Here is a 14,075-nt window from a genome sequence, read left to right on the forward strand (position 1 = left end):
CCATAGGCATTCCACCAGGGGCAGAGGAGGGAGTGTGTTTGTCATGATAAATGATCTGGACGTCTCCCTGTGTGTTCAGAGGAGATGACATTCTCTGGCAGTGCTGGCCTCGGATCCTGGGTTCCTTTTTCTGGATGATGAGACTTTTGTTAGGAGGAGTCTGCAGGCTTCATTTACTGAAGCAGCAGGGAATAATATAGTGCCAGCGTTTGGATGTGTCAGGTCCCATATCTCTGGCTGTTCTATTAGAAATGGACCCCAGCGCGGGACAATTAACCCCTGGCCTCAGCAGCAGATCCGTGCAGTAACAGCCCAGCACGGCCATATAAATCAAACCTAGAGGGACAAATGTATGCTCCGTATCCTCCTGGTTGGCTGTTACTATCACCCCAATGGACCGTGCTTACATGATGGCTGCTGGGCTCCTAAGTTCTCAAATAATCACTGCAGGTACCACTGGTTTAATAGCTTGGCTGTAAGGTCACTTAGGGGGTGTGTCCACTCAATGTTTTTACAGCTTGAACCAAATGTATTATTTAAACACAGAGCAAGGAGAATTTCCTCAGGTAATATATTGGCTGGGTGAAACTGTCATGCACATGCTAAAGCTAAACGTACTGTTAGCATGAATTAGCAGGACCCTACGCATAAACTTCATGTATACCCATGTAAATTTGCGATGGTAAAACAGGGGACGGGACCCAGATAAGCAAACTGCTTCTCTCGTCTCCTTTTTCGGCATGTACAAAAAAAAATGAATGTAACCATGTCGGAAATAAACTGAATAAATAAAATAAAAATAAATAAATGTTAACCCATGTTATCTCAAAGCTTGTAGCAACAAAATAATCTGTCAGTAATGCTTGTGTGGCTTTATCTTCTTAACAAATAGTGGTTCTATTTGCAGATGTTGAAGAATTTGTCTAAATAAAGGAATAGCCTACAAATAATTGGCGGACTACATACTCCCTTAAAGCTGATATGTCTCGATGTCCCGCCCTCAACAGCTCCACTTCCTCCCCCTGCCTCTGCCAATCTACCAGAAGCCACGCCTCTACTTTTCTGCATGCGCATCGCAGAACATAATAAGGTCTCATCGGGTCACATTGATATAGGTTTATGGGTCAGGTAAGAGCCAAAATCATATCTACCTGTTTGCTGTTGTGACGCGAGGCTGTGTTTCTGTGCACAGTTCCGCATTCACTTTGATTGACAGACTCAAAAACATGAAGTCAAAGCCTGTTGATTGTTTCCATTTGTAAAAGGGTCTATAGGACGAAGGCGGGACTTATATACATTAATGTATATGAATGACCACCGGCAGTAGACCATAGTAAAAGCCTAGTTAGATATTTTTTTCACATTTCAAAAGAATGATTTGTAAAAATAGATTTCTCTGAAACTCGGGATATGAGCTTTAATGGAGCATTGGGCAAGCCTGGAATCCATCCTAATCTCCTTGTATTATTCAATGTTTAATACAGGCGATTAGTCTGGAAGCACTAACAAGGCGTTTGAGTTCTGAGGGGCTGAGCGAGGTGGGACAAACACATGCAGAGTAACCAATCCAACAAAGGGCGGTCGTGATGAGAATAGTGAGACAGGCGTCTCCTTCCAGTTGGAAGCACGGCACAATCATCTTTCCTCAATATACAGTAAATGGTTTTAAAGCCTCTACTAGTTGTGGTTCCAATGATATATCTTTTGTCTTTTAAAACAGAGCAGAGCGTAGCTCCGAACATCTTCTCTATCACAGGCACCATGTTTGTTTTGACACTGCTTGGTGCGCGAGATATGAGGAAGTGAGCAGAAACAGCAACATTACCATACCCACTCTCTTACAAAAAGTAAAGAAGTGGGTGTGGCTTATTGCCAGGCTACCCAGTTGTAGCCTCCATTGTGCTTTTCAAATAATAATAATAATGCATCAATTTTATGTAGCGCTTTTTTGAACACTCAAAGTCGCTTTACAGAATTAAGGGATTATTCTTTCACTCCACACTTGGTGGTGGTAAGCTACTGTTGTAGCTACGGCTGCCCTGGGGCAGACTGACGGAAGCGAGGCTGCCAAGGTGCGCCATCGGCCCCTCCGACCACCGCCAACACTCACTCACACACTACATTCATACTAGGCAATGTAGGTGAAGTGCTTTGCCCAAGGACACAATGACAGATACCACTGGGGTGACTGCCACCCCACTGTGGCACCTGGAATTCTCAGTGGTCTCCCATCCACCTACTAACCAGGCCCAGACCTGCTTAGATTCCGAGATCAAACGGGATCGGGCAATGACGGGTCAAATATCATACATTTCAAAACTCACTAAAACTCATGAATAAGATGCATTCCCTACAATGCATGCAATCAAAGAAACAATTAAACTTACAGAAAACAAAAATACATTCTCCATTATACTAAGAATGTATTGCTTTACTGATTTGGTAGCAATTGACACTTTGGCTAAGGTTAAGTTCTAAATATAATCATAAATAGAGTATTATCTTAGCAAGCCATGCCCTTTGACTAAACTACACAATGTTCTCACTGGGGCTTATTATTTATTTATTTTTTAATAGCACTTTCACGCTTCTCGATCCAGCACAAATTCAGTGAAAATGTGTGACAGCATTGTGTTGCACCAAAACCTACAACTAGTTGAGACAAATTGAAACAATAATATCATAATAAATTACTTGCACGGCCCATGTTTTGTGCCTTCTTTAAATAAAATGAAATCCTATGATTTTCTTTTATTCTCTCTAGTCTATTGACTAATTTTAGGAGACACGCGATAATTAAAGGACTTAAAGCTATGACTTTCCTATCATCAATTGCTCAAAGTATAAGAAAAAAAAGACTTTTGAGAATTTGTAATCATCTAGTCATATTGAAACAGTTTGCTTAATTGCAAGATGAAGAGAGGAATGGGCCTTAGTAGCACTGGAGACCACAGGGGTGACCTTCAGGAGCGGTTTGTGGTTCTCCTCGTCATTAGCATGCAGCGAACCATGTTCCCTGTTCAAATCATCACTGACACTGGCTGTGGTTTTCTAACTGAGCTGCTCAAACTGCCCACTGTTACACTGTAATTCTCATAACAATGGACTAATGTAAAATATGGCAACAGATGCAGAGACCAACAACTGAGGCACATTATTCAGGACCCAAGGGCTATAAAAGGCATGGTTGTTAAAGATAATTTGAAAAAAATTGCTTTTTGGCATGGGTAATAGAAGGTTGTGAGGTATTTTGATAATCACTAAACTCCCTAGAGTGCATCCTTTCCCCAAATGTTATTATTTGTGTATGCATTTGCGAATGGGCTACATAATATAGATTTTTTTTTTTTGTGCTTTATGGAGAGACCAAGTAATTCTCCTCAGATTGGCTTTTATGGGGCTTTATTTTCTTTAGTACGGGTCTAAAATAATTACAGCTTATTGCTTGATTTGTTTTTGTGTTACATGAGGCGACATGTGATATTTAAACTGGCTCTTCTTGTCTCCATTTGGTCACGTAAAGGTTGTTGCCCATTTCCTACAGACACATAATTTCATATGATTATTATTCATTATTGTACTTTTTGATGCCTGGGACTACAGTCATTTCCTCTGGTATAAAAACAACCGTAAATCTTGAGTAGGTTCAATAAATGCTTTCGAGCTGAATAATACAATAAATCAACCTGCTACTTTTTAAAAGTGGTGTTTTCACATTTGCTAAATGAGATATTTTTCTAATTGCACATCTGCAATGTGCATGTTTGCTGGTATATTGTGGAAAGCCACCGTGAACTAACTAACCTCAGGTTGTCACTGTATACTCGAGGGCTGCATTTTCTTCTATAACATCATAGTCTGCACTTTTCCAGCGTGATGTAAAGACACAAGGCCAAGCTGTGGTTAACATTCACATAAGTAGCAGACAGAGGTCAGGGTTTTGGTTTCACAATGAAGAGAGTGGCTTCTTTGTTTATTTACTTGTGACTAGTTACAAAGATTGACGTGAGTTTTAACTACACGTGGGTTTCATGGTTTCACACTTTAAGTGGATATTACCTATTATTTGTGTTTAATTCTGATATAAATTTTCAGTCTAAATTCTTTTTCATAGACAACTCATTGATATGACAAGAAAAAAATGAATATTCTTCACCTAATTTACATTTTCAATTCTTTTTAGCTTCTGGTTGCACATTTGAAGAGGATTCAGATCCCAATCTTTGTGACTTCATCCAAGGAGAGGAGGACGACTTTGACTGGCTCTTGTTTCGAACGTATAGTCCACCTTCTCCAAGCTCTGATCTTCTGAAGGGTAAGTGCACTGTTACCTGTGTGTTAAGTCCAGTTTAGTGGTTGGTTCAAAAATCTGTTAACCTGCACCAGTTCCTAAAGTAGAAAACAAGTACATTTTGGAAATAAATGAATTTGTTTATTTCACTTTAAATATGGATAATAATAATTATCTAACTAGTGGTGCAACGGATCAAAAAACTCACGGTTTTGAGTCACGGATCGGATAATTTTTGGGATCCGCAGAAAAAAAAAAGAAAAAGACAAGAGAAATAACTTTGCTCTCCATTTATTTTGTGGAACACTTAGTGCAACATTTTTCTGCTCATTAAATACAAACAATGTTTAACTTGAGGTGTCAATCCAATGCTTAAATACAACTTTGAATCATATAAACACAAATTAAAGTGCAATATAAGGCAAGACACCCTCATCCTTTAAATAGGTAAGTGTATGGAAAAAAAATTACGGCATGACACCTTCTTTTTTTAAACATGGAGAGTGAATTAGATACTAGCCTATGCCCACAACATCGTAAAACAATGAAAGAAGGAAAAGAAAGCAGATCTTAGTTTATAATTTCTAATTCTTACAATAGCCAAGGATGGCCATCCGGACTAGAGCCAATATTTATTTAATAAGAGCCTTAAAAGACATGGATGGACAGAGGCATAAACATGACGACATTCACACGGACTTATTACGCACACACACAAAGCTGTTCCTTTCTCTCTCCCTCCCTGTGTGTGTGTGTGTGTCTCTTTTCAACTCTCACGCAATCACGCACAGATACACAACCAGCAGCCAGAAACACACGGACAGACAGAGTTATACACACACGCACAAATGTTGCAAACAGAACAGGCTTCATCGAGGCATTACTAATGATGCGCGGATCATTATAAAAAGTTTTTTTTTCCGTCAATCAATCCGCGGACCACGTGTGTGCCGAACCGTGGAGAGAGGTCCGCACCACTATTTCTAACTATTCGATTCGTGGGAATAACTCTGTGCTTGTGTTCATCTCATGAAGACATTAGGTGCAAACATCGTTCTTACATGACTGGTGTCTATTTTCTTGCAACCAGTGGTGTAACATCATGGTGATAGGCCCCAGTGCAAATATTTTTTTTTGTACCCCCACCCTGAACACACCCTAAACACAAGTACAAGCACACACACACGCTTGGCCACACAGAAGCACAGCGAGTGAAACTTCCTTCTTATTACAAGATCTTAATCCGTCATTACTGTTAGACCTCGGTGCACTGCCCTGGTTGTACTGTCAATAGTTATGCCTCTGCTTGCAACCCTATCCTTTACTTCTGTATTGTCTGCTTCACACTAACCCTGGGATAATTTTATGTTAACCATCTCACAGAGCTAATGGAAACCAGCTTTTTCCTGCCATCATCCTCTCTGGTGGTGGTTGCCAGAGGGATATAGCATGCATAGTTTATAAGGCCCTACTCCATCTCTGCATTAACCAATACCTACAGGGGTCTGACAAAGACAAGAGTTGCTGTTTCAGCTTAACGGCCGAAATATCCATGGCAGCGCCGACTCTCTGCATAAGTACTTGTGCTGCGGAAACTCGCAAAGTGATTAAAATAACAAAACTCCCCTGGGTACAACCAATCAATCATTCCATAACATACTCATAACAGTCCAACAAACTATAGTCATAAAATATTATCGTGAATTAATGCATTTGTGGTACATGGATGGGGTGGGTACTGAAAATAGTAACATGGGTGATGGTTGCTACAGTTTTGCAGGTGAACTATATTTGTTGGCAGTGGATACAGTTAATATTATAAATCTTAAGATAAAGAAGCAGGGGTGCACATAAGGTGGCCATGTGCTCCCAAAATCCACATGTACCACATTAAAAGTTGGAACCTTGCAAACCTACCTTTTGGGAAGAGAAAAAAAGACTTGAGAACAGATAGAAGTCAACAAAGAGACTCGTTTCCCTATTGAGATTTGATTTGTTTTTGTTTGTCAGCCACACACAATTGTTCAATATTTGTGGTTCTGCTTACGTGTGTTAGTTTGTCCAATGTAGAGTGGAGAGGGTAGGATCTACATACACTACTACTACAGCTGTTTGATGCACTGTGCAATGAAAAGGAGAGAAAAGAGAGAGAAGTAAACTACAGGTGAAAAGAGAGGGAAATGAGTAAAAGAAAACGTAGCAAAGTTTAGAAACATTTTTAAAGTCATGAACAGATCCAGAGCAGAGTGTAGACTGATCAAGGGTAAGAGATAGAGATCATTTGTCTTATGATGACAAAAGCGCTCTATATGTGGCTCTAACATTACACCTCTGTAAGCAACAACGCCGTTTGCTTCGACTGTGAGTGAATTTACAGACATTATGCAGAATCTGGATCTCATCTGGATGAAACTCGGCGTGGTAATGTGGAGACCAACCCAACATAACCGAGTCAAATTTAATATTGATCGGAAAGTTACAAGTCAAGCTCTGAATTTTTAAACTGATCCAGAATCCAGATATTGATCCGGATCCATCCAAAATTCAGTGGAATCTTCCAATGGTGCAAGTTCCGTCTTGATTAAAGATTTGTTGGAAACAAACAAACAGACAGACAGACAGACAGAAAACAACACAAAGACAAAAAAAATAAATATAAATGAACATAAAAATATTACCTGGTCTTAAGAATTAATTTAATTTTCAGTCATTTCATTCAAGCTTTAGTGAACATACATGTTACACTGTTTCTATTCATTTTAAGTTTAAAGTAAAATGTCACATTATACAAGCATCCCCTATTTTCTGCTTCTCCTTTTTGAGCTAGTTGCGGAAAACATGTTTTTTTTTTTTTTTTTTTTTTAAAGTAAACACCAACCAACAACCTTAGTACTATACCAAAGCAGTTATGTACAACACCCCTGTGAATAGGCTTAGGAAGACAGATGAAAAGGTGACTAACCAGCATCCAATTAGATGTTTACTTTATCCTCAAAAAGATATCCAGAAGTCTCATAAAACACAGTTTTATTGGTAACTTGAACAGAGAAAATGGTCAAAAACACCCTGAGGGATCAGCGCTCTTGTTTTTGAGGCAGGTTCATTTTGATTTGGTGCTCCACGTTTCTTATTGCCTGGAGGTGGTGATCCAAATACAACACAGACGTTCAGAAATTCCAGCATTTAATCTTGAAATAATAAACCTGGCCGCATTTACTTCTACAACGTCAGTATGACTGCTCAATTCTCCCTGAAGCCACCAGATAATTCACGGCAAGCGACAAGATAATTAATGCTTTTTCCTTTGGGTTTAATTAAAACCTTCTGCTGTGGCATCTACAACATTCTGAAGCCTTCACTGAACCAGACTAGCACAGGTGGAATGAGGCAGGTACTGTAATGTGAACATGACAGGATGGCACGAGAGACTGTGAGTGTCTTTCCGTGATCGATCAGTTCTGACTGGCAGGAAATAAATTCACTTTAATTTATCGCTGCTCAGCCTTCAGCCGTGCACCGGCAGCAGCATTCTGCTCCTCTTTTACGTCTACCTGATTCCTCTGTGCCAAGACAGCAGGGTTCTTCGGTAAGGGGCCAACTTTACCATTTCTTCTGTTGTTCAAAGTGGATAACCTTTTAGCAAATACAGGCGTGGGAAGTTTTGTCTCTTTCTGTTCTCTCTGACTTAATCCCCTTGCGTTGACTTTTACCCACATATCACACTGGGTAGCCAAGGTAGAGGATAACAAGAGTTTATGTGATAAGGCTATTTACATTGGACCAGTATTAACTTTGCGGGGCTAAGAAATTGGTGTCAAGGGAAGATTAGTAAACACAGCTGAGATAGCAGCAGCTTGAAGCTCCCTGGAGAAATTAAATCCTACCGCTCCCATGAAAGAGAAAATGGTCTTGAAAAAAACGAGAAGATAAAGTGCAGTGAGATGTTAATAGGAATAGCCAATTTTATCACATCCTTTCTTATTTTGAATTAGATTGGAGATGTCGGGATGTTATTGATAATCTGCAGCTCTGCTCCTGTTCTAATGAATGAGCCGGGCGAGCAGGATGATGACCTTGCTGGGAGGAATACATTTGCATGTGAAGCAAACATTGTTTGCCTAAAGCCAGATTCAACGGAGAAGTTATTAGGTTCCAGTTATATATAGTACAATATATTAGGCTCATCTCAAATAATGTAATCTAATATGTCGATGGTGATGCTTTCTTTGTTTTTCAATTTGTGGAATAGAAAAGTGTTATCACTAAGATATTTGCCAAAATGGACCAAATAGTTTAATGTACAGAACCATGCCTGGGCGATATGGACCAATATATATAAAAAAGAAATTCTACAACATCTTAAAGGTCCCATATCATGCTATTTTTCACCCATCTACAAAAACAGTATTTAAGGTTTATTTTCCCAAACTCGTCTGTTTTCCAGAGTTTTACCCTCTGAAAAGTCACTTTCTGAGCAACTCTACACAAACAGGCTGATTTGCGGCCTGCTTATGCATATTCATGAGTGGGCGTGTCTATAGACGGCACACTGACTTCTTCCTCCCCGCACGGTGATGTAGGGTCATGCACGGCCCGCCCTCCTCCCACCCACTCCGTAGCCGAGTTCATGCTGCTTTATAAACACAAGACAGAGCGTGGGGGCTGGGCGTTCACCGGTACACACATAGACTGTAGAAAATACATACATAACACTGTGCGAAAGACGCTGAAATGGTCATCTTCGTGGGCGTGTCTGTTTACATGTCAATCACAGCAGAGAGCTTCCTGGAGGCGCGGCTTCTCCAGCTCAGTGCTGCGTCAAATTCGTCATCAAAGTGGGAACACATCATCAAATTGGAGCGAGGTGTTTGGGCTCATCCTGCAGTAAGAAAGGAGCAAATCACCCTTTAACTAACGATTGAGGGAATCAATGAAAAAAACACTTTGGGCATGTGTATGAAGCCTAAATAGCATTTTTATGATGTTTAAAGCACAGAAAAGATGATTAAGTTTAACATGGGCCTTTTAAGAGAAAGATGAAAGATGATTGGTCAATGCCACTGGTGCAAATCAACTAGCGCCACATCATCAACATGTTGCAACAGCCAGTTCTTAGGGTGCATTCAAAAATAGGTGCCGGGTCAGCACATCTGAGGGTTACAAGCCAAATATCTCCAAATAACTGTTTTACTTTTCCTTGTTTCCCTTATCAAATTCTGCTGTCTGCGTCCGTTGTCCTGTTGCCTCTGCACTTGTTAGAAAGAGTGAGGGCGGGGCGTTTGTGCTCATAGAGGTGGTGCAGAGCGGAGTTTGTGTGAGAGCCAGATAGGGGAGAAGTGGTGAAGGCAACGACTTTACTATTATTTTAGTGCAAAATGAGCTTATAAAACTAAATTGATAAAAACTAATATCTTTTTCTGGATCTTGTATGGTGGATTAGTGGTTAGCACGTCTACCTCACAGCAAGAAGGTCCTGGGTTCAAGCCCTGGAGTGGACATTTGGGTCTTTTCTGTGTGGAGTTAGCATGTTCTCCCTGTGCTGCGTGGGTTTTCTGCGGGTACTCAGTTTTCCTCCCACAATTCAAAAAGGTTCGGTTGATTGGAGTCTCTAAATTCTCCATAGGAGTGAGTGTGAGTGGTTGTTTGTCTTTGTGTTGCATGGACTAGCGCCATGCCCAGGGTGTAACCCTGCCTAACGCCCAATGAGAGCTGGAGATAGGCAAGAAAACTGGAACAAGTGGGTCAGAAAATTGATAAATGGATAAATAGATCTCGAATTATAGAAAACTCAATAAATCACCCAGCTCTCTACCAAACTAATTCTAAAAACTGTTTCTCTAGTCCCGTACTTACACTATTGTATCACTAATATTGTATAATATCAGCCACCCCATGAAAAAACTTCCAGATGAAGCCAGGAGTTGCTCGGAGTCCCAGGAGTGGAGCATCTGCCCCCCCTGGATGATTTCACATAATGGTATAGCCCCTGTGAACAGGAAACAACAATATAACAAGCAAGGAGTTGAAGAAATCCCATTAAAGCACAGAGGGAACGTACAAACTCCCATCAGATAGTTCTCAGGCCCACTCTAGAAATCTAACACAGGGCTTTCATGCTGTGAGGCCCAACTGTTAATTGCCTATAAAACCACCATGCAGCTTTACAACCTTAGTAGGCAGAGAGAGCCTCTAGCCCTCGATATAACAGGTAGAGAAGGTTTGATGGGTATCCAAAATGCTAGAAATAGATTAATTGGTCCTTAAAATAGTTTTGCTGAAATTAGTTTTTATATTGAAAATCTCACACAATTCAAATGGCTGTATTGACCTTAAAATCCTTCTATTGACATTCAATGCCATGCCATAACCTTGCCCCCCCATCTGTCCACCCTTCTTCATACTGTAATTTATTCTCATACCCTCAGTTCTGCCTCTTTTCTTCATTTGACTGCTCCCATCACACGACTCATCAACCTCTATACAATGCTAACAGAGAAATATCAGATCACCTCCTTTTCCCTTCCCTTTAACTAAGATTTTCAATCTTTGTTTTACATTTGTACATAGGTTCATCTTGGGTGCTCAAAGGGCACTTTTAAATAAACTACATTATTATTATCATCGATCAGATTAATTAGCACATTTAATGATTTAAAGATGAGTTTGTTTCACAGTGATGTCATTTAGATGGCATCACTCTTCTTTGTGGTTGGCAGAGCGAATCATAGTGTTAACGTCACCTCACTGAAAACAAGTGCCACGAATCAGCACAACCAGGGGTGGAGCAGTGATTTTAAAAGTGAGGGTGTTCTAAGGGTAGGGCAACTGCCAACTCCCAATTTAGTTTATTAAATGAATTTACTCAAACCATGATAAAGCTGTTTATAAGTCATTGATACTCAACATGTGGCTCTTTAGGTCTTCATTTGAGTTATTATTGATCCAGAAAACCTTAAAAAGGCAAACTTTTTAACCGCTTTTTACCTTTTTCTTTTGCCATTTTGCAAATTCCTTTGTCCCATTTTTGCCCCTTTTCCAAAAACATCTTACATGTTTTTTGTCATTTTACTTACACTTTACTCATCACTGTTAACTCTTTGTTTACCTCCTCGGAATGGCTGCTTCATCAAATGGCTGGCTGTGATTGGCTTGATCGCCATTCAACCATCAACAATGCATCCATCTGTGAAAAGTGAAGGGGATGAATTTTTGTTTTTATGAAAGTACGGGTGTTGCATCCCCCATGGGTGGGACGCACATGAGCACAACTCACTATTATTATAAGTAACATAAAATCAGAATTATAAACTCACCGATTGTTTTTAATGCCTCCCTAAACTTGTACCTCCCTTTTGTTAGTGACAAAAAGTTTTTTTTCTCATTATTGTTACTTTCTCTCAAAGCTCAGTGAATTTTAAAAGAAGCCAAAGTTTCTCTCTCAAGCGTCTGGTTAGTGTTTTGTTGTTGAATGTGCGACGGAGCATACAAACTGCGCTCCTAGCTGTCCACCTCAGCAACCATGTCTCTTGGGTGTGCAGTGATCCAGGCTTTAGCTTCTAGCTGAGTCATATGAAACGTCCTAAAACAATACAGAAACAAAGAGCTGATATATGACATTACACTCTTTCCACATATCCTGTTAGACAAAACTATTGTAAATCTATCGTCATTGTGATGGTTTTTCTTACTCGTAAATATATTCATTTTGGGAAATGCAGAGAACGTCCTACAACTTCCTGTTGTGATTTATCCATTCATAGGAAAGAGATTGAATCGGAGGCATGTTATCTGATCTAAAAGCACACAATATTCCCATATTGTTGTGTTTTCAAACTGGAAACAGATGATTGTGGCTCCAAGTGTCATTTTACGGTCAGGGGCTGGTATGACAGCACACTGTGAAAGGACATTACCAGACCTAATTTGTAGCGCAAAATAGTCACATAGTCCTTCAACTGTATCCTCAGCGTCCTCTATCAGCAGAGGACAGTGTCCCTCTGGCCTTTAGTGCGTGTCACCTCATGCCGCAAACCAGCCACACATTATGGTGTGTGTCATTGACAGTGACCTGAGACTCATGCGTGTAAGAATGAGGCAGAGCGTGGAGACAGATACCTTTACTGCTAGAGAGGAGTTGTTATCGCGCTGCCCAGCCATCCTTACTACTTTAATACTCTATTACACCATCCTCCTCCACCTTTCCCCTCTGGCAGCGTGCATGCTATACGTATTGTTTGTTATTCCGAAACTAGACATGTAAACCTAAATGGTTGGTGTAGATATCAAGCAGGTACAAAATGACAAATACAAAGCACCAGTACATACTAATCTAGATTGTCTTGTAATCACTGAGGGCCCTCAATATAGATACACGCTGATATATTATTAAGGTATTTCTAGACATATACGCAATTTTGCTCAGTCTTAGTCTACTGTCACGAGGGTTCAGTATGTTGGTCTAACTCAAACCTTTTTGGCTCAAGTACCCTCTTTCTCTTATTTCTGAATCCAAGTACCCCTTTTGTCTGACTAGAACATTTAGCTGAGAATACTGTGAAAAAACAGTTCTATACCATAATGATGGAATGAATGAGTGATAAAACATATTTCAAAGAATCTCATTTAGACCTCTATTCTCCCGTGTGTAAGTCCAAAAAGCCACGCAGCGGCGCTGTTTTTAGCTGTGTGTTATTCTCCCTTTGTACTTAAGTCAGTCGCTGCATGCCTTCATCCCAGTTACGCACTCTGGGTGGAGGAGCCCTGAAATGTGGGTGTTCCCATTCAAATCTGGCTTTATGCGTATTCTCCGGTGTGCGTAAAGTCCTTTTTTTCTTACACGCTTCTAACCCTGCAATAAGTGGAGCGCCCCAATAAGGTAAAACATTATATTGCACTAGAAATATGGACTTTATTACAATGGAATCCATATGGACTCGTGCGTCACGCAGCAACAGCTGTGATCGCTCAGCGGCTGCTGCGCGATTAATTTAAACTCTTGATAGAGGCAAACTTCTGTCCACATTGGTCACAGTGATTCAACTATTTTCATACTATATCCAACGTAAAGTCACAGTTTGATCCACTATAGAGTGAAACAAGCTGTCATATGCAGATGAGGATTGACCACAAACAAATTTTAATGAGGCTCAGCTCAGGTAGCTTTAAACTATTTATATTTAAAACTGCATATTATGGAAGCCAATAGTTCTGTTTCACTGCAAACATCTCTCTGTATTAAAGCAGGACGCTCTGAGGTTGGGTTATTTTATCATATGTCCAGCACATCTAACTATGTCACGCTTTACAACGAGTACGATGATGATGAAGGTGATGATGATCAAGGAAAGATATTTTAACTGTGACTCAGTCACACTACAATAATCTGATCTGATCAAATCAACCTGTTATATTGTTTATCAATGAAGGCGTTTCAAATTAAAAGTGAACTTTATAAATCTTCACGGATTTCAATGACATTTACAAGTGTTGGGAAAACTCCAAACAAACAACACAAAAAAATGACATCACCACCTCCTTTCCTTCAGCCCGCCTTCATTCACACATACGTGCTTTTGGTCTCCTTACGCGCGGTGGGCGTGTCAGACGCCTGGACCGGAGAATACGCATAGGAGAGAAGTGCGTAACTGCAGGCGCGCAAAAAAAGAGCTTAAGTCCAGACGGGAGAATAGACCCCTTAATAAATAAGCGAATGAAACAGTATTTAGTGTGTCCTGAATAGATTTTTTCTGGAGTTTTTTTGTAATTTCTTGTCATCTCCCTCATG

At 40.2% G+C, this 14,075-nt stretch overlaps 1 protein-coding gene across 4 annotated transcripts in view; it reads left to right on the top strand.

The window, feature by feature from the left end:
- The window catches only part of ptprub (protein tyrosine phosphatase receptor type Ub), a 223,150-nt gene that overhangs the window by 69,581 nt on the left and 139,494 nt on the right, over positions 1 to 14,075 (top strand). For all 4 annotated transcript variants that reach the window (XM_028470131.1, XM_028470132.1, XM_028470133.1 and 1 more), the window contains exon 2: positions 4,184 to 4,315. In XM_028470131.1, the coding sequence (XP_028325932.1) occupies positions 4,184 to 4,315 (132 nt within the window). The remainder of the gene's footprint in view (positions 1 to 4,183; positions 4,316 to 14,075) is intronic.

Source organism: Gouania willdenowi, chromosome 16, assembly GCF_900634775.1.
Source record: "Gouania willdenowi chromosome 16, fGouWil2.1, whole genome shotgun sequence".
Lineage (NCBI taxonomy): Eukaryota > Metazoa > Chordata > Actinopteri > Blenniiformes > Gobiesocidae > Gouania > Gouania willdenowi.